Consider the following 27,173-nt stretch of genomic DNA (forward strand, 5'->3'; position numbering starts at 1 on the left):
TACAGCTAGCACTGAGCTGGTCTCCATATAAAAGACAGGTGAAGCAACTACAGTTTGTTGTGCTGAAGGAGTTAAAATATCCCAACTTGGAACACATTTTAAAACAAAGCTTCCAACAATCTAATCCTAGACAGAAAAGGGAACTCATAACTTCTCTGTAACAAAAGCTCCAGATACTTTAACTGCTGACCTGGGTAACTATTTAAATAGGTACAGAAAGGAAAAGCTACTTACTAACCACAAGAGATAAATCCATAATATACAGCTTTTGTCAAAGTCAACAGAACAAACCACTGGAGTATTAACCTCAAGACACTCTTGCTCATTCTGCTCCCACTGGAATAAGCTACAAGGATGAACAAGCTCAAGTTACCTGGCCCACAATGTAACACTTCATTTTCACATGACTGGTGAGCCTGGATGTCTGGGTACACAGATACTTGCTCTTTCTGAGAGCACCTGCCCCCCCACCCTACTGGAAAGCCATTTGCAGCCACAGACAAAATCTTGCCACTGCAATGAATAAGAGACAGACAGACATCCCCTTGCCCGGTTGGGACGGCTGAAGGAGTTACCATGTTATTCTGCAGAGGTGGTAGCCTTCAGCAATGGAGTAACACCTGAAGCCATTAGGAACAGACATGCAAGAGCAGACCACCTAGCCTGAACTCCTTTCAGAAGCACCACTTACTCTGACCAATTGAAATATTTGATGCTGACCATTCAAACAAGATACCACTAGATTACAACTACACCAAGCTAGATTTTTTTTTCAGCATATTTAAAACAAGCAAACAAAAAAGAAACAGTAAAAGGCTTTGTGTTCTGATCTGTTAATGAAAATTAACTGGAGAGAAATCAGCAGAAGAATTTAAAGAAAACATTGCAGAGAGGAGAGGAGGAAGAGGTAGGAAATGGAGGGGAGAAGAGAAAGGGGATAGAGTTCAAGCAGAATAAAGAAAGGTGTTCCTGAGACTGAGACTCAGGATATCGAGGAATGGAGGTAAGAAAAAAAAATACTGACCTTCATTACTGCACTTGCAAATCACCTGATGGAAAAAGTAAAGGAAGCCTTCATTAACACATGACAACCCAAGAACAGCAATACTCAAAGTGCTGAGGTGTTTATGTCCCCACCGTCACACCTTTCAGGGGCTAAATAACATAAGACATCAGTGTACCCACATCAGGAAAAGCACAGTGCCACCTGATACAGGGATGTCACTTATGCTCACCCCGATCATACAGGCTGGCATTATGCAGGGAGGGTCAAGGGAACGAAGCACCCACTTCCCCCAGGGATTTCAGCAGCACTTGAGAGTGCAATGCTCTCAGCTTCCCTGGAAAACCCACATCTTGGCATCACTGCATTACTTTTATTGCACATGTGGGCCTATGTAAAAATACACTTTATGTTTACACACTCCAGTACTAGATATCGTAACATATGATATCTGAAGAGCGTTAAAGTCCACTGAGGAAAATTAAAAGTAATAATGAACAAAAACCCACAACACAAAAAAAAAACCCACTTAATCCTCCACAGTGAAAACATATGGAAAAAATGGACATGGAAGACAAAGAAATCATATTTTGACAAATAAATAATTTATAGAGTATTTCATATAAATCCAATCTGGTTAGTAGGGAAAGAAGAAAATTTGATTTTGCTCAAATATCTTTTATCAGGTCTCCTAAAAAGAGTCATGAGTATCCAAATAAATTCTGACGCACAAAGTGACAGAGTTCTGGCAAGCTACAGACAAGACTGGGGAAACAGCTTGGGGAAGGAAGATAAAGGCATTCTTCCTACTGAAAATTTACATCACTAGGCCTCCGATACCTTTAAAGTTACAAATATTTAAAAATAGAAACCTAAATGAGAATTGGGAGCAGCTCAGCTTATTCTTTAAAAGTAAGTCAGCTGTTTTAAATACCATAGGAACAAGTCACCAGGACCACCTTGGCAAACACGTTTGCATGTAAGGTGCAGCTCAGTGTCGGTAACTTGTGCTTTTAAAAGACAGCTTCAGCACAAAAGCTTTTATTTGCAGAATGCATCAGAACTTCTTGCACGTTTTCCTGCAAAAACAAGCACTTGGCTTCACATTAGAAAATGAGAAACCGCTGCAGCTCTGGGCAGCCCCCCTGCAGCAGCTTCTCCAGGTGTGTCAAACCCCAGCCTGACACCAGCCCAGAGCACACCCCTGGACACTGCCCGTCACCACCACCTGAGCCACGTCCCAGGCTCAGTCCTGGGGCACAAGGTCTGTGTGACTGTTCATTTTTTAACAGAAAACTGTCTGCAAATGATGGCTTTTTTATCTAAGAAAGGCAACCCTTCTGCCCCCTTAATGCACGTACATACCAATGCAGAGTCAAAGAAGTCTTCAAGTAGTAACATCAGAAATTTATTCTCGTCTGGGTCGATGAGGATCAGAAATGCTCTTGTTCTTTCAAACCAAGATACCAGGTAAAAGTTAAAAGAAAAAAAAAAATCAGTTAAAACCCGGGAAGAAGGGTTAATAATCCTTATACTAGATATATCTGCAGGAAGCCTTACACGCATAGACAGGTTTTATTTTAGTCCTTGAACTTCAGAGTCATGTAACTGCATCAAAAGCTACACAGCATTAAGGAGCTCGAATTTTGCCAGGAGGACATGAAAGGTCCCACCCTCACACCCACTCAGCAGGACTTATCCCCCCCACTTCCCTCCTTTTGTTTGTCTTTCTTATCTCAAGGCACCCACTCTTGGTGCTCAGGACCTCCTTGACACAAAGCACAGTGCTAGTGGCGTTCAAACTCCTGTGGAAATTTCTAGAGGACATCAATTCACAGTGAAATAATTTTTTAAAAATTCATGAAGCTTTTTCAAAGTCATTATTTTAACACTTATGTTATTAAACATATTGCACAGCATCACACACCTATGGCTAGCTAGAAATCTATGCTTCACTAGAGATACAGAGCTCAGATTGGTAAAACTTTATTAATAAGCTCTCTATACGTGAATTTTGAGCAACTGTATCCCTGAGAAGCATAATCACAAGGCAGGATTACAACATTTTGGACTGAGGACTCCTTAGTACAATGCTGCTAAACAGAGAGCAAGTGTTAACTGTTCCCTCCTAGGTATGCTAGATCCAGCTATTGCTCACCTTCGGCACAAGTACATTTCTGCTACTACAAGTATTACAAGCTGAAATCAGTATTGTGCCAGAAGATACAATGCAATTGCAGATTAAATGCATCTGGTTTCTACATACCTAAAAAGGGAACTTAATAAAGAGCGTGTCAGCTTTTAAAATTTTAAAAGCACAAACTGCTCATCAACTCTATCACTAAAACTGTATTTTGCTGGATCCCCTAAAATGCATTTATAAAGTCTGTATCATTTCAGAAATGGGACTCATCAAAACTCATCCTCTCCTTCCATTGTCAGTTTAAAAGAAAAAAAAAAAAGCCATAAACCCATGAAGTCAGGTAATAAGTGATGCCACGATGTTAGCTACTATACTAAAAGTAATGAAATGAAAGTAAGCATTTTTCCTCCACTCAGTTCATGCAATATATCAAAAAAAATATTTCATTTCTGCATGGCCAACAAGCCATCCTCTAGTTCTCCCTTCCTTGGAGTCCTTTTCCTGATGTAAGCCACCTTAAATCACATCAGTAACTTGTATACAATATTATACTCATCTTTTCTACCAGTCCTTGCTCAATAAACAAACTCGTCCCTTCTTGAAGATCAGTTTTAAAGTAGACCTGAACACATTTCAGCAGCAGCGAAACATTCTGGAACTCATTCTTGTCCAGCTCCTACAGAAACACAGAGCGCTGTGCTTCATTAGTCTGATACCCATAGAGCCAGGCATTAAAATGGTTAAGATTACTTATGGTACTGGCCTTTCTCAGTGCTCTGTCTAGCTGATTGAAGAGAGATTCGCTGTATTTCTGGGGAGGCTCTATTTCTCTCTCCTGAAGCAGGTTGCTTATTTTCTGAAATCCCTTCCCCTTAAAAGCATCAGTGAGAAGTGATTCAAGCTGCGGAGCAAGGGGAAGCAAACAACTAAGTAGGACATTTGAATTGTTGCAGCACTAATTATAAGAAAACACTTGTAATGCTATTTTAAAAGTTGTAAGCCTTTTGTTTATTTGTTTTTACTTTGTTTCTCTACTTTCACTGTTGCATCTGAAGGTGAAATAGCAGTCTTAATCTCCAAAAGAGACAGGACCTTTGAAACTGAGTCATCTTAAAGGATGCTCAATAAGGAAACAAGCAACTCCTTTAGTTTTCTCAGTCTGTAATTCTTACCACGCCCCGCAACCCTTACAATCATTTCTTCCCGCTTACTGAGGACAAGATTAAGGTGTCTGTTGCACCTACCACATTACATTAAGATACTAAAAACTCTAGCTCATCCCACATCCATTTAAGAACACACCTTTAAATATATACATAGCTATTTGTAAGATAAAACTAAGGATACATTTTAAAGATATTTACATAGTCTTCTGCTATAGCTCCCATGTTGTTGTTCATCCCTTTATTACGGTCCTCACTTCTTCCTTCCTTTAAAAGGAAAAAAAGAGAGAAAACCACAGAAAAAAAGCCCAAAACCCTGAAGATTCACCCCATCTTTCCTAGAGGGCCGTTTTTCCTTCCTTATTTCCTACGTAAAGTTTCAAAATCCCCACAAAACCTCCAAACCAGAGGTTTACCAAAGCCGTGACCAGGAGAGGCGGTAGCGGGGCCCCGCGGGTGTCCCCCGGCGTGGGGACCACGCTGCGTATCCCTGTCCCCTCTCCCCGCCACTCCCACTTCATCCCCCATCCCGGCTGCCAGTTCCCTGCTGCACGGAGCAGGGCTTACCTGGTCCATGGCCGGGGGAGCTCTGGGCTACGGCTCCAAGGCGGGGGGCGACCCGGGAACCAGGGAGGGGGTGGGAAAAGGGTGCTGGGGCTACTTCGCCCCCTCTCCACGACCCTCGCACGATAGTAGCCAGGTGATGCTGGATACACCGGCGAGTGAGGCGAAGGGGAGACGCTCAGCCAGCACTTCCCACAGCTCCCAGCGCCCACCTTCCCTCGGCAAACTTAACGCGCCCTCAGCTCTGAGTGGGGGAGAAAAAAAAGCGGGGGGGGGAGGAGGCCAGTTTTCGCACCCGCACTAAAAAGCCGCACCTGTGCGGCGGGGAAGGGCCACCCCCGCACCCCGGTGGCGGCGTTTGGGACCCCCGTCCGAGCAGAGGGGTACAAAAGAGGAGCCGGGGGGGGCTCCTCTCTGGTGGGGGTGGGTCACAGCTAGCATTTTCTGTTACAGCCTAGCTTTTATTTTATTTTGCACAACTAAAGGTAAAGTTCAGTAAATTTTTAGAGGGGACAGAAGCAAATGAGAAAATCCCATGTAACAGGTGGGATCCTTCAAAGGATTATAGCAGCACTAGTCATTCAACGATTCCGTCTCTATATTACCCATATTTTTTTTTTCTTTCTGTTTCTGAGAGCTAAAAAGAAATTCCCCCACCCCGCCCCCAAAAGCCCCATCAGCTACTTCTTCCTAAAAGAAAAAGGTAACAAAAAAACGTTACCTGTAACTTTTTAATAAGTTAAAACGTGCTGATGGATAGGACAGCACCGACTCTGGGTTTCTGTTTTAAGCCTTGTGTCACAGAGCACAGCGGGAAGGGAGAACACGCGTAAAAACCCTTAATTCGTTTACATCCAAATCCGAAGCGCAGGTATACGCCCGCATTTGAGGAAGAGCCGGTTATTCCTATTTGACTCCCTCCAGAGGCATTTTTTTAAGCCGCAGACAGCTACGAAATCAAACATCAGGGGCACCCCCCGACTTACAGACCCTACTCACATTTGCAGAGGTCGCGCCCTCCCCCGCTGATGCTGGGGGTGTGGATTCAAGCAAGACCCCCCTCAGCTGACACACACACACCCCATCTCCAGGTAGCCGCAGCAGAGCCCGCTTGGGGGGCGGAGGGGGGAGCAGACCCTGCCTGCCCGGGGGGGGGGGGCGGGGCTGGCTGGGAGTCCCCCCACATCCCGGGGACGCCCCGATGGCATAAAAAAGCGGGAGCCGCCGCCCGCTGCTGCCCCCCGGCATGAAGCTCACCTGGGACATCAACGACCCCAAGCTGCCGCAGGTACCGGGCCGGGGCCGGGGTTGGGGGGGAACGCGGTAGAAAAATCCCCGTCCGTCTATAACGCGGGTCGAGGCGGCAGGGGTGCCAGACAAAAAAAACCTTCCCCCCGAGCAAAGCTTCGTTTTACGGCTGGTTCAATTTTCCTGCACCTTTCCACGTATAATTATATGGGTTTTGATGGGCTGCAGTAGTCCGTACAAAATGACTTGTAATAAAATATGGATTTGATACGCAGCTTTGGCCGGCTGTCTGTGAACTCCTAAAACAACCTTCAGCTCCGCTGTTTAGCGTGTTTCCCTTCTCCCTCATTCCCCATTTAAAGAAAAGTAAAAAAGAACCCTGGATTGACTATTTTCTGCTATTATAATTCAAGCTCTCTAAATATTTCATTGGTTTGTTGATGTGACGTTTTATTGTCAATGAGCACTTCGCTTTTTTCTAGTTGTGAGCTCCAAATACATTGTTAATTCATGACTTTTTTCATCTTAGAGTTTGTTTAATTTTACAGAGCCCATGCAATTACAGAATGGCTGAAGCCTGTAAATGCTGGTAGTTTACCTCCATTCACTGGGATTCCTCATATGTGGTACATATGTATGTCAAATAAGTGTTGCAGGAAGTCTTATTTATACTGTAAATATTTGGAGTTTAAAATCTTGGTCATTCTTTCATTGCTCTGATAATTATATTTTGTTAAGGAACTCCGGAAAGCCAGTGACATCCAAAATTGATATTTTCTTTCTCCAAACTACAATGTATATAGTAAAAGTATATTTAAGATGCCAATCTTTTTAACTTTTTTTTTTGGTCAAATTTTCTTTCTCCAAACTACTATACTTATATTGGAAGTACATTTACAATGACAATTTTTTTAACTTTTATTTTTTGTCCAAAGCCTTATTCAACTTACATTAGATGCACTTGAAGAAACCATTCCTTAGCTAAAACTTCTAATTTCTAGTTTGCAGGTGCACAATTCCACAGTGAGGAGAAATTAATAGCAAGTAGGAGCAGGGCAGCTTCTGTCCTACCTGGGCGCGTCGGTGGTAGATCAGTTCTGGTAATAAGGCTGATCTCTTACAGCTGGGTAACCTTACTGCAAAGAGGCATCTGTGATAACACACAGTGGTCATAATGCAAAAGAGGAAAGGATCCTGACTTTCTTTTGAGATGTGGAAACTCAGACTGCCTCTCCCCTTTTATAAAGCATTTCTGAATGAGCTATTCTTTTCCTGCTGCTTGAGTGGTCACAGAAAAAGCCCTTTTTTCCCCATTATGTATGTTGTTACAGGGCAAAACCATCAGGTTGCAATATCCTGCTAATATTGTCTTGCCCTCTCCCTTGCTGCCTTGCTTGCCCTGCCACAGGAGCCCAAGCACTTCGACGCCTTCCAGGAATGGCCCGACGGCTACGTGCGGTTCATCTACTCCAGCGAGGAGAAGAACGCACAGAGACACCTCAGCGGCTGGGCCATGCGCAACACCAACAACCACAACTGCCAGATCCTCAAGAAGTCCTGCCTGGGGGTGGTGGTGTGTGCCAGGAGCTGCGCTCTGCCCGGCGGAGCCCGGCTGCAGCTTCGCCCCGCCATATGCGACAAGGCTCGGCAGAAGCAGCAAAGTGAGAGTCGGGATGCCCGAGGGATCCCATTTTTTTCTTTCTAAAGATTTATTGGTTTCTAAACTGGGATCGCCCTCGCTTGCATGCAGACTATGGCGATAATTGCAAAGACTGTGATGAATACATTTATTTCCAAATTTCACCAGTGTCTGTCTGTAAATACTGCAGGGGACAAATGGATCTAAAATCCTTTAACTCATTAGCATTTATATCAAGTACGCAGCTCTAGTCCATACCATTCAGTTATGCTTGGCGGTCTATGTTGCATTTCCTTGAACACTGCATTTTGATCTGAATTTCTATGAAGACTGATCATATTGGTTTTGAGCTCTGTTTACTCTCAGACAACATCCTTGCCTTTAACTGCTGTCTTCAGTAGTTTCTTTATCTCTATTTGCAGAGAAAGCCTGCCCAAACTGTAACTCGGCCCTTGAGCTGATCCCTTGCCGCGGACACAGTGGCTACCCAGTCACTAACTTCTGGAGGCTTGATGGCAAAGCAATATTTTTCCAGGTAAAATGCATGCATACATACGTGCACACGCATTTTTCCAGTTTTACAAATTACTCACATCCCTGGAATTACCAATAATTAAGGCATTAAATCCAATCACAACAAAACATTTTAGGATTCCCCAGATCAGACTGTTTTGAAGGAATCCATGAACGGTGTGGTTTAGGTTATATCTTCAATAATACAAAAATAACATTTTTTTTTGCTAGGACATTCAAAAAAGCAGAAGTTATTTCTCCAGTGCTTGACATTCTTCACTAATGTTTAATTCCCTTTTTTTGACTGGTATTTTGAGATCTATGTACCTTTGCTCATATTTATACTATTTTTTAACCAGCTTCAACAACATAAGGTTACCGATGATTAATACCAGATAGCTTGGTGCAGTTATAGAAAAGATTCTACACAAATTTAAGACTTTTCACCTTCTTTGAAAATTAATCAAAGCAAACTTTCAAAATTTCATAGCTATTGTAACAGAGGAACAAATTCATCACTAACAGAAGATCCCATGGTTCCTATGACTTGCATTTGGAATGATAACATTGGATGAGAACAGGCTAAGCACAAACAGGTTGTCTTCAAGTGATTTGTAAGCCGAGAGACAGACAGGTAATTTGGTTTTTTTTTTTCCATAAAAAGCATGCATACATAAATGCATATATAAATTATATCCAGAGAAAGAGATTTTTCCCCGCCCCCCTTTTTTCTCTTTTTTAGTGTAACACTGACCATGGTGAGCCTGGTGGACTCCTGGTCCATGACTGAATTCCTCTGTAGTACAAACCTGACAAGAACAAATAAAACAATAACACTTGGCTGTCTGCTTGAAAGCAGCACTTGAGTGTTAACAATATTCAATTTTAACTATAACATCATTACAGATGTCTAAAATTCTCCTGTTTGCAGTACACAAATATGAACAAAAAGGTTGTCCTGCACCCTGGCGCATCTGACAACTTAATCTCACCAAGGACCTAATACTTATTTCCTACTAAAATAAATAAATGGGAAAAGAAGAGCCTTATTGAAATTGCACAAGTTGAAATGGGAAAATTTTACTTCATGTGAAAATAACCTTTGGATTTTAAGAGAATTTTAAAAATTGCCAGAAAAAAAAATGAAATTTAGAAAGCTGAAATTTGAAATTTCAGGTTGATTTGTTCTTTTTTAGCAACATTAGGACAAAAATTTCATGAAAAGCTTCTGTTCTATGAGATTACATTCTCTGATGGATGATTTTTTTTTTTTTCCCCTGACCCACACTGCAGTGGATTCTGTTCTCCAGTCGGTAAATGGAAGCAAACTGGCCACATGCTCAAATTCTCAACTGAATTATTACAATTATTACTATTCAGATATTCTGTCACAGACATGCAAAAACTGAAGATTTTTACCATCAAAATTGTCGAAAAATCCTCACTTAGAAGTTAATTTCTATTTGAGAAAGGAGAACATTTTAAAAGCTATTTTAAGTTTCCTAATTTGTATCAGAGCCTATATGCAGATCCATTTATGCAAATGTAATGAGTAAGGACATGTAGAATATATTGTTTCACCATATATTAATATAGCTTTGGGTACATAGATCTGCATATCCATAGATGTTTCAATAGCAGAGCATCATTGGATGGCTTTCCAGGGTATACTTTTTAGTCCTTTTCAGAAAATGTTTACTGTTTTTAGAGTAGGGAACATTTGTCATCTGGTGGCATGAAACCTCTTTAAGGCCTATTTATACTGTTTTAACAGTGGCTGTTCTAAAGCAGAACTGAGACCCTGGACTGCAGAAAACCAATCAAACTAAATTTATAATCTTTTTTTTTCCATTGGTTCTAATCAGCTACTCCTGAATGTCACAAAGACAGGTAACACCTTTGATCCTTCATCAGCCCTGCAGTCCTCTCTGACTTCTCCCGTACTTTTTCCATCTATCTACCTGCAAATCATGATTTATTTTATTTATTTTTACATTTAATCCCTCCTTGTTGGTTAGTTTCTCCTCTTTGTTCTCTTGTGCCAAACCACAGATGGTGCCGTGGCTACCTCTCATTCTAACTTACTTCTCTTCTCTTACCCCCTTCCCGTTCACATCTAATTCTCTGCTAATCCTAATTTAGGCTAAAGGAGTCCATGACCACCCCAGGCCAGAGAGCAAATTGGAGGCAGAGGCAAGACGAAGTACAATTAAGAAACAAATGTCCTCTTCTCATCATTCCCAGAAAAAGAGACCTCTCAACTCGGAGGTAAGTCAAAGTCATTAGTCAATTAAAAAGATGTCAGAATCATGTGCTGGGGATCCCAGGGCAAAATCAATCCATTCATTTGGGGCTGAAATGAGCAGTAGCACAAGTGTTGAGACACATACGGATGTGCAGGCAGTATTGATTCCTGAATCTCAAAGATTTTCTTGCCTTTGTCAGGCAGGAAGGTATCACGACACCGGCAATTACGCCAATAACCTACAGAATCTGCCCTGCATGGATGGCCCAGAAAGGGTCGGTATCATCACAGACACCGGTTTTCCGATTCCAGCCCAGTCTTACCCTTCACTGCAAAACACTGACCTCTACAAAGCCTCTTACGACCCAGCCAGCTTCCAAGAGGACCAGCTACTGCCATACCCAAAGTGCCCCAATCCAAGGATCTATGTGCCCAGGCCGTGCAGCTATGAGTTCGGAGTTCCTACCTTTATAAGCTCCAGCCCTTACCCAACATTTTACAAAGATTTGACAAGTCCTGCCATCGATGCTGATCCCCTTGGTTTGAATGGATCTCACTACAATACTGTGACCGCCCATGATAAGAGCTTTGATAACCCTGGCAGACATTACGGACTGAAACCAGCTTGGGGCAAAACTAGCAGTGGAGAACGGAGTGACTATGGACAGATGCAAACAAGTGTTAACCACCCTTACTGTGGTGGGGACTACCCCTGCAGGTATGGTCCCAGCCCTTCTCCCATAGCCCCGCCGCTGCAAACCGTCATCACAACCACCACCAAGGTGTCCTACCAGGCCTACAAGCCGTCCACGCTGAAATACAGCGACAACCTCTGCGACATGAAAAATCTTCAGAGCTATACTCACGTGGCAGAAAACGTCTCAGGCACTATCTATTCAGGGATGAAGATTCAGGAGGATTTTGGAATGATAAAGTCGGCGTTGCTCTACCAGCATGACCCAGTCCCCACAAAGTCTGAACCAGCTGAGAGTATGGAGACCTATCGATATGGACCAACGCTGGGGAACAGCTATGCTGAGCACGAAGGCGAGACCTTACAGTTTGACAGTGCTGAATATTGACTAAATGTTGCCTTAAATGGCAAATACGTGCACATGGCAAAATATATTCTCGTGCTGACCATGTGCATGCTAAGCCCAGTGGTTTGGGATTTGAGGAGAGGTGAGGAGGCAGTACATCACAACAGCTTATCCCCCAAAAGTACCTTTCTGGAGCTGTGCTGAGCAAAGCGTATTTCGCACAAAATTTCAAACCAGCCCCACCTATTCTCTAAAATGGCACAAGGAGCTGAGCCCCAGACATGCCTGGGGGAAGGCAGTGGGTAGGCACAGCACCGCTGGGAGTCAACAGCCACCTCTGACGGGGGATGCAATCCGCTTGTAGCCACAACTCCTGCCAGACTCCTCCAGCTTTGAGAGATAACACTCCATCGCTAAAAAAGAAAACACTTACCAGGTAATGGGAAAAAAAGACGAAGGAAGGTGGCTATAGACTATAGTCAACTGAAAGAAATGACAGAAAATGTAAGAAATAAAAGAAATGAAAGCAAGACAATTTGATGAATAATTGATCTGAATGGTCCATTCACCTGCTGTGATCCATTTGATGAATGGAAAAACCAGCTAGGTTTCTCTGAAATGAGAAATGAAAAACCTACGTGCCAACTTCATGTTGCCTTTTGATCCCGTGCATCAAGGGCTCTGACTGTCCAGCCTTTCTATGCAAAAAGGAAAGCCCAGGCATAGCCCCACCACCACTGAGAAACAACATCTGGCTTTGGAGGCAAGAAGGCTCAGGTGATCCCACCAAGCATGCCCGGCGTTGTGTGCGTGTCAGGGTTATGCATATGGTCCTCAAAAGCATTCGCAGTGAAACCGCTTTTTGTCTAAAAGGGTCTGGCAAGCTGGTCAGACCAATGCTACGCAGGTGTTGCTGCAGAAATTCACTTTATCCATGAATAGAACTCCATCCTGTCTAAAAATGCAAGATGCTAGCTGCTTAGCAGTACAGATCAGTGTTGAACGCACCTTCCTGGCACACCTTTCTGCACTGCATCTCCACTGGATCCTTCTCCGTCCTCCAAAGGATTCCTCCTAGTCATTTTTCTCTCTGCAATCATAACTCCCCATGACAGCACTGTTCTGGAAATGAAGCAACCAACAAACTGAGAGTTCAGAAAACAAAATTTCTAGGCACTCTGAGCTAAACAACGAAAATGTAAGGACTGGCATCCCCAAGTTCTTAGCTAATTCTCCAGTAGGCCAGAAAGAAGAAGAAATGGATGAGTACTGCTGGTTTAAAACTGAGGTATTTTGAAAGCTGTCTAGCAAGGGGGAATGGAACCCATACCCAAACTGTGCATGCTGAGCAAGGGAGCTATGTAGACACAGCGGATTGGTCAGAGTGACAGAATTTATTATCATCATCATTATTAAGTTACTAAGTATCTTTAACTTTTTGGACACTGAAATATTTTTGAAAAGTCAGTTTTATGTATATTTTTGCTATGTTTTGAGTAACAGCATGCTACTGTACCCTTTCAATAAACATGAAATCACAGTTAAAAACAAAGCACCACATAAACTAATGTGAGCAGCTGGCTAATTGGCTTCAACATACAGAACCTTGTGATGCTATCATCAAACTGCAAAACAAATCTTACTTGCAAAGCATGGTGTACAAATACCCAACTTTTAAAAATCATTATTTCTTTCTTTTTGTATTTTTATGAAAACAATGTGCACAGTCTGATAAGTGAAACTGAGCCCCAACGGAATTTAGCTAATAGCATCCTGTTTCAGTAGTGGATTGTCCAGCATTTTAAAAATTCAAGCCATGCAAAGCTGGAATTTACAAAAACACTAAATGAATTCATCTGCAGCAAGCCTACCTTGTCCTTTAGGGTATTTGCTGTATACCTCACTTGGCTCATGTTAAACTCTCAGGGCAATTCTTCCACCAGGTGTTTTAAATTCCTGACGAGAACAGATTCAGGTGAGCAACATCAGCTTGATAATTACCCCATACACTGATCTTAAAAAAAAAAGAAAAAAAAAGGGGGGGACACAAAAAAACACCCCACCAAGTTACCACCGAGAAAGACTGATGTAATGTTTTAGAGTTCAGGAATAAATAACGCTATGCCAGTTTACAAAACTGAGATTTTTCATCTGTACTCCAAATCATATTACAGCATTTGGTGTGTAGAATAAAAATTGAGATTTACAGCCTTCTAAGTTTAAAAGAAGCACACTGGAGGGGAATAAGGCAAAACAAAATGACTAAAAAATCTGGAAAGATTCACAGCAGATGCGAAAGCCGAAGAAAATTTTAAAGCTGTAAACTGCTCCATTTTACATTGATTTTAGAAGAGTTAGACAACCACAACACAAGCTTCAAGTGTATTAAAATATTAAGCTGTGTGGGTTTTGTGCTGTTAATGTTACTGGTATAAAACTTGTCATTGTAGCTGTATGCTTAAACCATTATGCTATGCTCTTAAACGCAGCCTTTTAAGCAGAACTTTGTACATGCGTTAAGAAAATGCAGCCAGTTGTGTTAAGATGCTACTTGCTTAAGATGCTAAGATGTGGACTTATTTCTAATAAACATGACAGCTGTTTAAGCACAGTAAAAAGCTACGGTAGCAATTACCTCACTGCATCATCTGTAGCACTAGAACAAATAAAACTACTCTAAAGGTTATTGCAATCCTTCTTCACTTTGCTCCCTTTCATGCACAAGTGTCTGGGACAAGATAGACATACGTTACCTCTTTCAGATAAAGGATCAGATGGATAAAGTCTAGTGCTGTACATAGTTTTCTCTCCAAAATATATAAATATAAAGGCAATGCGAGCTTCTGTAACAAAACAAAAAAAAAAAGCTGAAACTGAATGCCTCCTTTTTGGTTTATATAGCTACAGAATTTACTTTAAAAGCGTGTTTCTCAAGCCAAGCAGCAATCCTGAAGAAAGATGCGATCCCTTCGGTCCCTGAGTAAGCAGCTTCTCCTCCATTAATCATCCCCTTCAAGCGCGGTTTCTGGTCCTGCCTCGAGCACATGAGAGGAGCCCCTCACCAGCCCGCATCCTGTACTGCGGCAGACATCTTCATCTAACAAATTCCAGTTGTTATGGCAAAGCCACCGAGGGAGGGGGGGGAAAAGGTGCTTTCAGACCTCAGCCACCTGTGCCTCCGGCTTCATATGGACTACAAGGGCCCTACTGAGGTAAAGTGCCATCTGCCCCCATGCTGAGGCTGCCCTTTGTACCCAAAAAGCAGCCTTTTAATGGTAAAGTTTAAAAGCCCAAGTGTTGAATGGATGCCTCCCACAGACAAGAGGCTGCTTGACAACGTTTTTCAACCGCGTACCTGCCGAATGCAGCCATATGTCACACATCTGACAGACGCAACTTCACGTGGGCATCATTCCGTGGTCGCATCTCCTTCTGCGGGGAGGACAGAGCCGGGCACACTGTCCCACTCCAAGGCCATGTGTGTCCGCCCAGTCAGTCCTGCCAAAGACCTCCGCTGAGAGTCTGAACAATTGGCTTTGCCCTCACTCCTCTTCCGAAAGCAGGTTATTTCTGGGCTCTTCAAATACACTAAATACTAGAAACAAAGCGTGCAGAAACTTGGCTGTTTGGGGCTTACTGAGCTTGAAGCAGGTGATCTCATGTTGGGGGTCAGAATATCATCTTTAAAGACAGAGGCAAGCTTTTCTCTGAGCTCTGCGGGTAGAAACCAGAGCTACTCTATAGACACTGACAATGCAACAGAGCAGAATATGATTTCTGACACTGGTTTGGGTTTGGTGTGCTGTTTTTTTTTCCTGGGGGTTTTCTGGGATTTCTTCTGGATTTCTAGGGTTTTTCCTTCTGTCTTTTTGGGGGAAGCTATCTAATACAACCAAGTGACTCCCACTCACAAACGTAGATCATGTTTCTTGAGAGACACTGTTTAGCAGGATGCAGAACGCAGTTCTAGAGATGCGTTTAGGAAAGTTCATGGCATTCCCACCCTTCTCAGTAGCAGTCACATGCAGATAAAAAAGGGAGAACTGGGACATTTAACATTGAAGCAGTTCCTCCCAACACGCAGAGTGAAAAGTTAGTACAGGTAGGTTAAAACCCCTCTGCCTGAGAAGTAATGAGACTGGTGTACGGTGGTGTCCCATGTCTGGATAACAGCCTTAGGTGTTCTAGCTGCGTAAAGTAAACACCTGTCTGTCACGAGCAAAGGGAGGGTGAACCTGTTACCGTTTATGTAGGGCTACAGTTGGGATTGTGCAAAACGGAGAGTGCATTTCAACAGGACACCTCCGTGGGCTCACAAGAGTCCGATGTAACACAAACATCAGTGGGATGATACAGGTGTGAACAAGTAATCACACAGAAGCCTGGCTCAAACTCATTCAAACAAGCAGAAACCAAATGAAGTTTACACAACCCCCTATTATCTTCGACACGCATGCTGGCACTTGTGATGGCGTTGGGGAGAAGCTGGTTTCGGGTACTTAGGCTGGAGTTTGAGCAAAGTATTGACACCTTTAAGGACCACAACCAAAGAGGGTTCTTTCAACAGAAAATTAGCAGCGGGTCTGCTCGTGTTGTTGTGTAAAATGAGCAGGGAAGCAGGTGCAGGAGGATGTCCCCTTGGAGGTCCTCTCACAAGGCTCACAAACATCCCGGCAGCTCCCGGGCCTCTGTTCCAGCCTGTTGCCTTTCCTTCGGTTTCCCGGTTCACAGGCAGAGCACAGGGCAGCTCCTCTCTCCCCCATCTTTGTGACAACATGGGGGTGTGAAGTGACTGGCTTGCAGTGCTCATCCTCCAGCTCCACACCGTGTTGCAGGTTGGCTTAAACGCTGGCAAGTTCTGTCTACAGCCTTTCTGCCTTCACCCACGCGAGATGCTGGGGAGCTTTGTGGAAGGTACCAACAACTGACAGGCACAAAGTCCTGGTAACAGAATTCAGACTTAAGTGCTGCACCTCTGCAAAACTGCTATTGAGATTATTTAAATATCAGATCCCTTGTCAGTGACAGATCTCTTATAAGTTACTATAATTAGACCAGAAATGCCCCAGAAGCAACGAAGAACATTGTTCTAGGGACTTCCTGGATAAGAGCGTTAAAGCAACTGCAACTTCCTTCCTTTCCACGGTCTAATCTCCTTGGAGAAGGGATTATGGCTTCACAAACCAGTCTGACAGGCCACCTAACACGCAGGCACACAAGCCCAGCAAGGTCCCAGGAAGATTCACATTAGCCCCAGCACCCTGCAGTGGAAGGCAGCCAGAGGGATATCCACAGAAATTGTGTGGCAGCACCAGAGGAGGAGGAGGGAGCCCACCACAGGGAAGGAAGGGCTGATGTGCGATGAGGCTAAACTGAGGAGAGGGAGAGGAAAGGACAGAAGCACAGGGAGGGGACACTGCAGGGCAACCTGCACCGTTTCCACTGACGGTGGAGAGCTACTTCCACACGTCATGTACGCCCAGTATCATGTACGTCCATGCGTTGAACAGCGTTCAAACACATCCTTACAGGTGAACACATGGTTAAAGGTTTTGCCACGTATGATCGACTCCTGTCGAACCTCTGCCTGAATTCACCCATGTGGGCGATGGCACCTTCTCCCTCCCCAGGTCCAAGTCTCACCTTTGAACTTCGTCTTACCCGGGGAGGCACGGCTGATGTTTTCATTTCAATACAGGAAGTGGGCATATTCTGTTTCAGAAAAATACAACGTTGTTTTCCTTAACTTTCATTTCAGCAAACTATGCGTAAGCAATCAAATCCTTCGGATTCCAGAAAACCGATTCCCATAGCCCCACGTTCCACACAGTTGACTTGAGGTAGAAGCAATTAATCTGTCAATGCCGTTTAAACCACCACAAAGTTACCACACCAGTTAATGAGGAACACCGGGGGGGGGGGGGAGGGGGGGAGGAAGAAAGGTAATAAAAAAGAAAGATATAATTAAGACAGCTTCCCGTTTTCACTCAGCAAGCCTGCTTGCTGAAGCAGATATGAATCTGAATTTGTAAAAAAATTTTCTGCCTTTCCCTCCACAGTACCACTAGTAGTTACCATCTTGAAAAGATCTCCTCCTTTCCTTGCCCCCCGCTCTCAAAAACATTTTAAAAAAATAGGAAGTTCAAACTAACGTTGAGAATTGAAAGCTTAAAATGAGACTTGACTGCCAAAATTATTCTCCGACTCTGACGCTAAACACGCAATCTTTATTAACCGTGCCTTCTGCTCACCCTGGGAAAATGTGGGTTACGAAGGACTGAGAAACTTCACGTTTATTTTTATAATAGAAATATGCATATATATTTTAGAATGCCTAGAGCGTTCGAAGCTTCCCCCCTGCATCAGTATCAGCAGTGTGCATTTAACAAATTGCTTGCAGTAAATAATAAAAACGCCGGCAGGCTTCATCGCAGCTACGAGTATTATAGACACGAGTTTCTGTGCACATCCTGAGGCCGCAGCGGCTTCGCTGGCGCCTTTAATGATCATGAACAGCAATAACTGCAAAGACACTCTCAAGGTGATCTCGCGTATTGTGGTGCCACCTTCCGGAAGCAGGTGACACGGCTCTCGTCGCCAGGCAGGGATCCCGCCGGCCGCTGCTGGCTGCCTGACTGCGTTTGTGCCTGGTCCCCTCTCCCCTGACCGCCCCTCACCCGCCACCCGCCATCTTGTCCCCCTCCTCCGCTTTGCGCACTGCCCGCGCCTCGAGCAGGGGCGGGGCCGGCGGCAGGCCCCTCCCGCCGCCCCGCTCCGTCGCCCCGGCGACGAGGCAGAGCGGCCCAGCGGCGATCGGCGGCCGTCGGGTGGGACGGGATCTTGATGGCGGCCGGCCGGCCAGCACCGCCTGCAGCGCTGCAGTGAGTGGGTGGCCGGCCGGCCGCGCTCGGTTGACGGGGAAGGGGTTGGGTCTCTCGGCGGGGGCGGCGGTGGGCGTCCCTGAGCCTTTCCCGCCTATCCGGGGCCGTGCCGTTTGGGGCGTCCCTGGGGTCCCACCAGGATGAAGGAGCTGCCGGTTTAGGTGGGAGCAGCCCTGGGGTGCATCGTCCGTCCCTCAGCGGGACGGCCTCTGCCAGGCCGCAGGCTGATTTGAGGTGGGCCGGGTCACTAGTGGCCTTTCCTCGCGTGTGTGAGAGCTCAGCTCTGCAGCGGTGGGCTCTGTTTGGGTGCGGAGCGTGTGTAGGTAGGGACCCTGCCTGCTTTGGCTCCAGTAAGGCAGGTCCGGGCCTTGACAGTCTGACAAGTTCAGGGTTAATGAGAGGAGGTGAATTTTTATTTATGAGAACCAGGGTGAAACTTCAGGCCGGGTGATCTTGAGTTTCGTGGCCTGAGTAAGCGAGAGGAGAGTTGTGCCCCCCTTTGCACTGTGAGCATATATTAAGGAAGGCGGCTGTGCACTCGTGGGAGATGACTGTCATCAGGCGAAACTAAAATTGGCAGGGAAACGGGCATTTATTGAAACTTGCGGTGGTGCGGAGTTGTTGAAAGATGGGTAGTCTCTCTTCCTTCTGGATGCTGCCTAAAGCTGAAGACTTGAAAGTCCATCAGCAGGTCTCGCTGAAACCATTGCTGTCCTGAAACTCACTGTACTTGCTGGTCATTGCACTGCGGGAAGAGGTTTCATGGAGGGTGGGAAGAGGTAACCTTGCTGGCGTGGGGCAGCAGCATCCAGGCAGGTTGCTGTTGAAACGTCCTGAAAAAGTTAGTGTGGATCATTTTGTTTTGAAAGCAAAGCTAGTTTGGAACAAAATGAGGGAAAATATTTCCAGCAAGCTGCTTTTTGATATGCCCAATACAAAGAAGTGAAACAATATTTTAGACTTTTGAAGATACTTTAAAAAAAAAAAATTATTTAAAGCAGTAAATATTTGAAAGTACAAGTATTTATTGTCAGTGTTATTAACTTATTGCTTGCAGCTGAGCAGTCATGCATCTAAATAACGACTGGTCTTTGATTAGAGTAATGGATTTGTAGTTAATCTTAAGAACTGAATCCACTTGCCATGCGACCTGATTACTGCCAGCTTCACTAATACACAGTCACTACAAAGAACGTTCTTGTAGCAACAATTTGTTCATTGGTTTGTGGTTGTTTGGTTGGGTTTTTTGACTTTTAAAATTTGTATCAGCATACCTTCTGTACTGTGTAATACTGCCAGTTTTGATCATTGAGAGTAGTACCACTTTCTTTGAATGGTTTTGGTGATTTCAACGGTTGCTGTAAACAGGTTGGTGAAATTGGGTTGTATGTGTTTTGCTTATCTGTGTGGGAGGTCTTTATTGGGTCATATATTCTAGTTTGTATTTTAATTTGAGTGTAGGCGATAGCATGCAAACAAAACTTTTGGTAATGCATAATACTTATACAACAGAAATGCAGATGACTTGCTGTTGTTCGTCAAATTTTGAAATGTAATTCAGATATTAAAATAATTTAAAGTTGTAGCTAGTGCTTAAAATAAAACACCAGTAATACAGTAAAAGTGGAAATTTGCTTAAATTATTTAGTACTTGTTCAGATTCTCTAAATTTACGCAGATTACTAGATTCTTTCAACCTATTGTATTTTGTCCTCTATTTGTCCCCTGCTTTAATCTTTCCTTAATCCTATGTGAAGAGATTATGGGCAGTATGTCATTAAGAGTATAAAACAAGCTGTTGTTTACAGTAGGATTTCTCTTTTCAGTTCGGTAGCTGACTATTATGACAATTTTACATTTTTGAGCTTCATGTAACTGAGGAAATACTATAATATAAGCTTCATGATGGGAAAAGTTACTTCAGAGGCTTGTGTTAACCATAAATTGAGCCCTTGCTCTTCCCCAGGTTGGTACAAAAGAGAAAACTGAACTCCAAACTTGAAAAAAATAGAGACCACAGAGAAAAAATTGCACATCTGAGCTGAGTACCTGTAGTGCAAAGTATGGTTAGAGTCTTGCAGGATACAGCACTGTACTTTTTGGTCAGCAAACCTCTGCCATTCTCCACCACTTCTTATGGACTACTGTGTGCCATAGCATTGCCGTAAAATGACTGTTTAGTTGTCCACAGAACTCTGTCATTTTTTTAGATACTTCTGTGTGAAGGATGAATTCTCTAAGAAGTTGGAGAAGAGCCTAGAGTCAAGCATGATACCTGCAGTCCTTTTTTTCCCACTGCATTTGGTTAGTTTTCAGTTGATGATGTCCCACTGTAAGAGTTCCCTCGTTTGCCTTTCTTATTAACTGTAAGTGACCAAGACAACTCTTTCAGGAGAGTCGTTAGTGGAATGGCCTAGTGCGCACCAGTGTGGTGGTGCATGTATGTGGTACGTATGATGGTACTGTTGTCAAGGTACATAGTCTTCACACCTGGTCTTGTGCACTTCAGTAGAGTAATTTTGACATTTCCATTTGATTATTGAAAGAATGTGCTGACATTTCTGTGCTTCACTTGATTAGTGTTTTCATACCCTAAAAATTACAGTATACAGCAGAAAAGGAATAAGGCAATAAAATATATTACAGAACAGACAAAATGCACAATTGTGTCTGTGATGTGTTACATTACATAGCATTTCTGCAGGGAAGAAAGACTTTATGTGATGCGGTTTCAAGTGCACATGCCAAAATAATAGAATTGGACAAAAGGAATAATTGGACAAAAGGAATAAAAAGTAAAACTATGTGATTAATTTATATTCCAGAAATTACTTGGAAAGCTGATAGGATTTAGGCATCAAAATTAGAGGACTTCAAGGTCAAAACTTGCGGTTTGTGTCTAGATCAGGGTCTGTTTATTGCAAATACAGAGGTTTTCATTTTGGTATTTTGGGTCACTTTGTTAACAAAAGGTTGGACATGAAATGCATGCGAGTTCTCCAAATTTTTAATGTATGTAACTCTAGGAGTTTAGGCTAGGGCCATCTTTGGCAGACACTGGTGAATCCCCTCCGAAAACCATGTCTTAAACAATGTACAATGATGCTTGTTGAAAGAGAGAAACACAGGCGCTGAAATGCTGTTACATGTAACTTCACTTGGTGTTATATGCCTATGTAGACCTGTACATAAAATGCATAAGCAGTTTATCATTGCTGATGCTTTAGATGCAGATGCTGTGTTTTAAAATGTGTAGTAGAATACTTCCAGAAAGTTTTTGGTTTGTTTTTTCAATATATGTATATATAAAACTAACAACTGATAACTTGCAAGATATGTATGTGGTATGTATCTTAGCTTGGCATAAACACTTGATCATCTCCTCATTATTGGAGTCACCAAATAGTCTTGGTGAAGAAATGGCATTATTCAGGGTATTAAAGACCAAGGTATTAAAGAGTGCATGCAGGTACTTTGGGGAATAAGCTATAAAGCTGAATTCTGAGAAAAACAATAGGCTTAAATATATGAAAACCTAACTTAAAACCCAATCATAATTTGAATTGTCTATGATTGTTACTTTTTGGTAAATTTGTTGTTTTGTTATGGAATACACTATTAACTAGCGATCTTTTTTACCGTAGCTATGGCTTTGGGGGTGTGGGGGGATGGATAAAAACTTATTTATATTCTTCACTGCCAAACTGGCGGTTGTCTGGTACAAAGATTATAAATTGAGATGTCCACTCGGTCACTTGTTACTGGCATCTTAACAGCTGATGTAAGATTCCTCCCTGGTAACAAAAGCAACAGGGAGTAACAAGGTGCACATTATGCCTTCTCCAAGGGTAAGCACCCTTTCAAGTAATACCAGTTTAGAAACATCAGTGTATTGTCCAGGCAGATATTTCCTTTACACAGTAGGCTAGTCTGCTTGAGAATGCTGCGTTCACACTTGTAAGAGTCTGATTTTATTGGTGAATTTGGCCAGGCCTGTGAATCTCAGGGCTGACCCGTATTACCAGCTGAATTTCAGTTCCTTAATCTGTTTGGACAGCCATACCAGCCTGTAGCTATTTCTGGCATAAGGATGAGGACTACAGGATAGAGTTGCATGCGGAATCCTGCATCTTCTGTAGAGGTAGGCTGTCAGTGGATGCCAGTTGATTTGAGCTTTATTTTGCATTTTCAGATAGCAGAGGCAAAAGGTAGAGATAATGCTGGAATTTGATTAGCAGTCAGTGCTTCTATTGCGTTTAAGCATTTGGGTTATGGTGAGCAAATGGTACAGTGATTGGTTGGTAGCATTTTCCTAGGTCTGCAAAAATAAGTGGATGACTATTATGAGTTTGCATAAGTGCTTTAACATTAGGTTTTAGGATTGCATCTAGTAGGCAGCCGGTGCTAAGGTTAGAATTAGGATTTGTGCATATGACCTGTGGGAACTGGCCTTCATCTGAAGCGTTGGTGACAGATAGTGTTGTGTATAATGAAAGCTAGGGTTCAGATTCAGGTTTGGATCAGGATTTACATTAAGGTTTACATATATTCAAAGACGAAGATTCAAAATTGTTTAATGTGGATTCTTTTCCAAATGACGGTTCAGATCTAGTCTTCCATACCAATGCACGTTAGCTCTATACTTCTCTCTCCAGGCCTTGTAAAACTGAACAATAAGCTTAACTCTTCAGCCATTACTGTGCCTAATCCTAACTGTGGCTACAGAGTAAGAATTCTGTGAACTTCAGAGCAAAGTATCCAAGTACATTTAAAACATCTTGATTTACCTTGGTGAAGAAGGCAGCGTTTATCTTGCTTCTTCACCTCCCTTCCTCAGTTAACTTTAAGCATAGCGAGCCTGCTTGCACTACCAATCCAAAACACAGCATTCAGACCCTAGGTTTACCATAGCACCTTGTGCAAAATTTGGGTTCTTCTGTCTGTTTTCCCAAACTTCGGCCCTGGCTTCATTACAGATTAGGAAGCTGCTGCTGTGTGCAAATCAAGAATAAAGAGTTCCGTCAGAGGACATCAACCTTAAACACGCTTTTCTGGTTCTAGGGAATTATGATGGTAATCTTGACTCTCCGGTCCCTGCTTACTCTAACCCTAATCCTAGACTAGGCACCTTCTGTGGTTTGAAGGATTTAAAGGAACTAGTTATATTGAAGTGTTCTATTTAAAGAACAGATACAGATTTGGGAGTTTGGGAGTTTTTACTGTTAGATACAAATAGTAGAGTGACCCTTTACTAAAATACTATAAAATTACATATTTCCCTTTTTTTTTTTTTTTTTAAAGGATCTATGTGAGAATGACCATGTTGTTCTGTCTCTTAAACTTTGTATCTGGATCTCAAAGTAGCTGGAATTTGGAGGAGATTAGTGAATATCCTGCTCCATTATGAGAAGACATTCACCAACGTAAAACAGTCTGGAAGAAGAGTTCCTGAAGAAAATCAAAGAGCATAGAATCTCTTATTAAAACAGAAGACATTTAGAATTTCATAAGCTTTTGGCTATCTGGGTCTTAAAAGAAAATGAACCGTTATACAATCATGAAACAGCTAGGTGATGGCACCTATGGCAGTGTTTTGATGGGGAAGAGCAACGAGTCAGGAGAACTTGTGGCTATCAAAAGGTATGTAACACCTAAATTTAGTTAAGGTACTTGCAAAAGCTTAAAGATTTTCACTTTTAACTTTATTGTTGTCTGCCATCTGTGTAAAATAAAAAAAAAAGGGACTTTTTTTTCTGAGGAAATTAATATAACATTATTTTTTTTAATTAAGATGATTAACAAGGTGACTGTGGATCACATTTCAGCTAACAGAACAATAGTGATACACATCACTTTGTATAAGTTACTGATTTATCTTGGCTTATAAAATTGCATGCTGGTTTTGTTCAGTTCGAATGTGTTTCCTTCTAAAAACGTTGTTAGGCTAACACCAAAGGAAAAGCAAAACTGAATGTGCAGTTGATTAATTAGGGAGTTTGTTTATTTATATGAATTGTAACAATACCCATCTCAATGGGTAGATTTGCAATACCTTCCCACCCCACCAAATCTTTATAGGTCCTGCATTAAGTTTCAGATAGTGCTACATGATAAATACCAGGTAACGATCTGGTTGGCTAAATAAAGACGGTCTCCTTGGATCTAATGAAGTTGTGTTGTGCGTAATCATTGGCATTATGATACTTGCCTAAAAAGATTATTAGAAAACAAGAAAAATTGTACTAGGGAAGTGGGGAAGAATTGCAAGCAGGATGTAAAGTGTAAGTTGAAATAGCAGAAATTGTTGTAGGTTGCTGAGATATTTTTTTTTTCCTCCATTTATGGATTTTCTGCAGAAAGATAATTGTAATATAATTGACTGACTTTTGTTTTAAGAATTTCAGGTTTTTCCATATACTGCTAGTACTGTTACCTAAGTTATTAATATTAATCTAAGCTAAAAAAATAATCTGCGGTTGATTGTTCTCATCATTTTTAGGCAAAAGCAACAACATTTTGTGGGAAGTGTTTTTCATTAGCATTATTTCAGGATTTGGAATCCTTTTGTGGGATTTTTTAAGTTTGGGATTTGAGGGGGGACAGTTTTTGTTGAAGATACGTTTATTTTTAGTGAAAATCTTGGGTTTAAATCTCTTTGCTCTAGGCGCTAGAACTTTACGGAAACACAGCAAATAACATGCCATTCCCAACACTGTCCCAAGATCTGAGCAACACGGAATATCCACATTTGTATTTATGCAAGACTTACAAATAAATGTATTATACTGTTATATATAACGATTAGTTTAGAGACTATTGTATATATGTATGAGTATTGCTTGAAAAAATGAAACTATTTTTATTTTGTATTTAAAAGCTTGGAACAGGATTGTAAAAATGACTGATCAAGTCAGATGCTTAATTATAATGTTAAGCAGTCAAGATGCTTTTCAGATTCCAAAAATATAATTTTCTTGTTTTCCTAGAATGTGCAACCTAGGCACAAAGAGGGGATTTTTTCTGGTTTGAAATATCCATGTCTTACGTGCAGCGTCACTGTTGCTTTCCTTGTTATTAAGAGCACACTTAAAATGATACAAAGGGGTTGTGTGTCCCTGATGTTTTTATAAATACTGTGGAGTATCACGGTCTTTCTGGCTAACTACTCCTGTAAAATATGTTAGCAATTCTAAGAGTTGAGTTTGGTTTTAATTATGTTGATGATGGGTATTCTAGAATGTTTTGAGTTCAAAATACAGCTTATGCTACGCTTGGAAAATATGTTCAGTTTTTTTGTTCTAAAAGTATTTTGTACTGTTCACTGAAAACACTTTATCTTGAACTTATATTTCAGAATGAAAAGAAAGTTCTATTCATGGGATGAATGTATGAATTTGAGAGAAGTCAAGGTAAAGTGGTGAACACACCACATTTAAAAATAAGTGTCTGGTTAGGTTTGCATGAAGGAAAAGGGCATCTACAATGTCCAAGCATAAGGCCAAACTGTGCACACTTTAAATGGGGGTGACAGATTCTGCAAAACCATGGGCTGCTGGCACTCCTAGAGCTCCTGCTGGTTTGTGGAATATCTCATTATTCTCAAGCAGTGGCCATGTCTCATAGCCAAGCCTCTTGTCTTTGAGAGAAGATAAAGAAATTAATTCTCTGTTTGTGTTGTGTATGTTTCTGTGTTTTACCATCCTAGTCTTTCATTTTACTGGCAGATTTCTAGGTGTATATCCAGTCCTTATAGCTTGTATTTGAGGCATTTGTAGAAAGCACTGGGAGTTTTGACTAGCCAAATGACAGAATAACACTTGAAACCCTGCACTTAAATTCCACGTCATCCCATGTTTCAGGCATCTGATTTTTTTGTATATACAAACCACAAAACTCCATAACAAAGAAGTTGGTTTAACTTGTAATCAGTATCTTCAAAAAGAACACCTGTAAGAGAGTCCTTGTTCATGAAAGTTTCGTGACAAAATACTTGCTGGGTTTTCTTATACAGTCCTGTGAGCAAGAGCTGTTACAGCTTCAGAACTGTCTTTCATTGCAAGGAATTAGGTTTTTGTGTTAATCTTCACCCCAGCTATGATGTAATCCCTAGAAATAGAAGTTTTGAACTACTATTAATATTGTTGCTGCTTTTATTTTGAAGTTAATTTAAAATGCTATTTTGTTGTTCTTTGACACAGATTACAAGATAAATACAGACTGTCAGATGGACACGTTTTGTAAATTCTGTGCTAGAAATTTTTACATGTTAATTCTGATAAGGAATCAAAGTCACTGTTGAATTCTCTGAAGCCATATTTTGCTCTATTACAGTCTCTGAAGAAGCTAAATCATGCCAATGTAATAAAATTGAAAGAAGTCATACGAGAAAATGACCACCTTTACTTTGTATTTGAATACATGAAGGAAAATCTTTATCAGTTAATGAAGGACAGGTATGTATTTTTCATGGAACAAATAGGGTGCCATCATGCTTTATTTAATGATTCTTATGCTATCCTGAAGAACACATTGGAATTTCTGGGTTTGGCCCTTCTTGCAGTCCCACTGATGTGAACAGGAGTTGCTGCACTTGCTTATCTGAGAGTAGAATTCCGCATTGCTCTGCATTACAATATTTCATATTGTAATGCCTTTTGGAAATAAGGCTTTTTCAGTTGTTAACACAATAGTTTGCATGTCTTTGGTGTGTAGAGCCATGAGAGAAATTCCAAAT

General features: G+C 42.0%; 3 protein-coding genes across 13 annotated transcripts in view; 2 read left to right on the forward strand and 1 right to left on the reverse strand.

The window, feature by feature from the left end:
• SYCP2L (synaptonemal complex protein 2 like) overlaps window positions 1-5,094 on the reverse strand; it is a 30,687-nt gene extending 25,593 nt beyond the window's left edge. For all 8 annotated transcript variants that reach the window (XM_074575966.1, XM_074575962.1, XM_074575961.1 and 5 more), the window contains exons 1-6: window positions 4,877-5,094; window positions 4,511-4,576; window positions 3,910-4,047; window positions 3,703-3,822; window positions 2,369-2,473; window positions 1,025-1,049 (exon numbers count right to left, since the gene is read on the reverse strand). In XM_074575966.1, coding sequence (XP_074432067.1) covers window positions 1,025-1,049; window positions 2,369-2,473; window positions 3,703-3,822; window positions 3,910-4,047; window positions 4,511-4,576; window positions 4,877-4,885 — 463 coding nt within the window. In that variant the 5' untranslated portion in view covers window positions 4,886-5,094. The remainder of the gene's footprint in view (window positions 1-1,024; window positions 1,050-2,368; window positions 2,474-3,702; window positions 3,823-3,909; window positions 4,048-4,510; window positions 4,577-4,876) is intronic.
• Window positions 5,095-6,119: 1,025 nt separating this feature from the next.
• On the forward strand, window positions 6,120-11,797 carry GCM2 (glial cells missing transcription factor 2). The gene is made up of 5 exons (XM_074575968.1): window positions 6,120-6,161; window positions 7,530-7,782; window positions 8,183-8,295; window positions 10,416-10,541; window positions 10,719-11,797. Exons 1-5 carry the CDS (start codon window positions 6,120-6,122, stop codon window positions 11,598-11,600), a joined length of 1,416 nt encoding a protein of 471 aa, XP_074432069.1. The 3' UTR covers window positions 11,601-11,797.
• A 6,486-nt stretch (window positions 11,798-18,283) lies between these two features.
• The window catches only part of MAK (male germ cell associated kinase), a 33,934-nt gene continuing 25,044 nt past the window's right edge, over window positions 18,284-27,173 (forward strand). For 2 of the 4 annotated variants that reach the window (XM_074575971.1, XM_074575972.1), the window contains exons 1-4: window positions 18,295-18,439; window positions 23,741-24,079; window positions 25,794-25,848; window positions 26,771-26,892. In XM_074575971.1, coding sequence (XP_074432072.1) covers window positions 23,979-24,079; window positions 25,794-25,848; window positions 26,771-26,892 — 278 coding nt within the window. In that variant the 5' untranslated portion in view covers window positions 18,295-18,439; window positions 23,741-23,978. Of the gene's footprint in view, window positions 18,440-23,740; window positions 24,080-25,793; window positions 25,849-26,770; window positions 26,893-27,173 lie in introns of all 4 variants that reach the window. The other 2 variants (XM_074575969.1, XM_074575973.1) reach the window with 2 other exon arrangements.

Source organism: Larus michahellis, chromosome 2 (genome assembly GCF_964199755.1).
Source record: "Larus michahellis chromosome 2, bLarMic1.1, whole genome shotgun sequence".
Classification (NCBI taxonomy): Eukaryota; Metazoa; Chordata; class Aves; order Charadriiformes; family Laridae; genus Larus; species Larus michahellis.

Coding starts and splice junctions, on each gene's coding strand:
- GCM2 (XM_074575968.1), top strand. CDS start 6,120: ATGAAGCTCACCTGGGACATCAACGACCCCAAGCTGCCGCAG. Junction 8,296..10,415: donor GCAAAGCAATATTTTTCCAG/GTAAAATGCATG, acceptor ATCCTAATTTAG/GCTAAAGGAGTCCATGACCA. Junction 10,542..10,718: donor AGAGACCTCTCAACTCGGAG/GTAAGTCAAAGT, acceptor TGCCTTTGTCAG/GCAGGAAGGTATCACGACAC.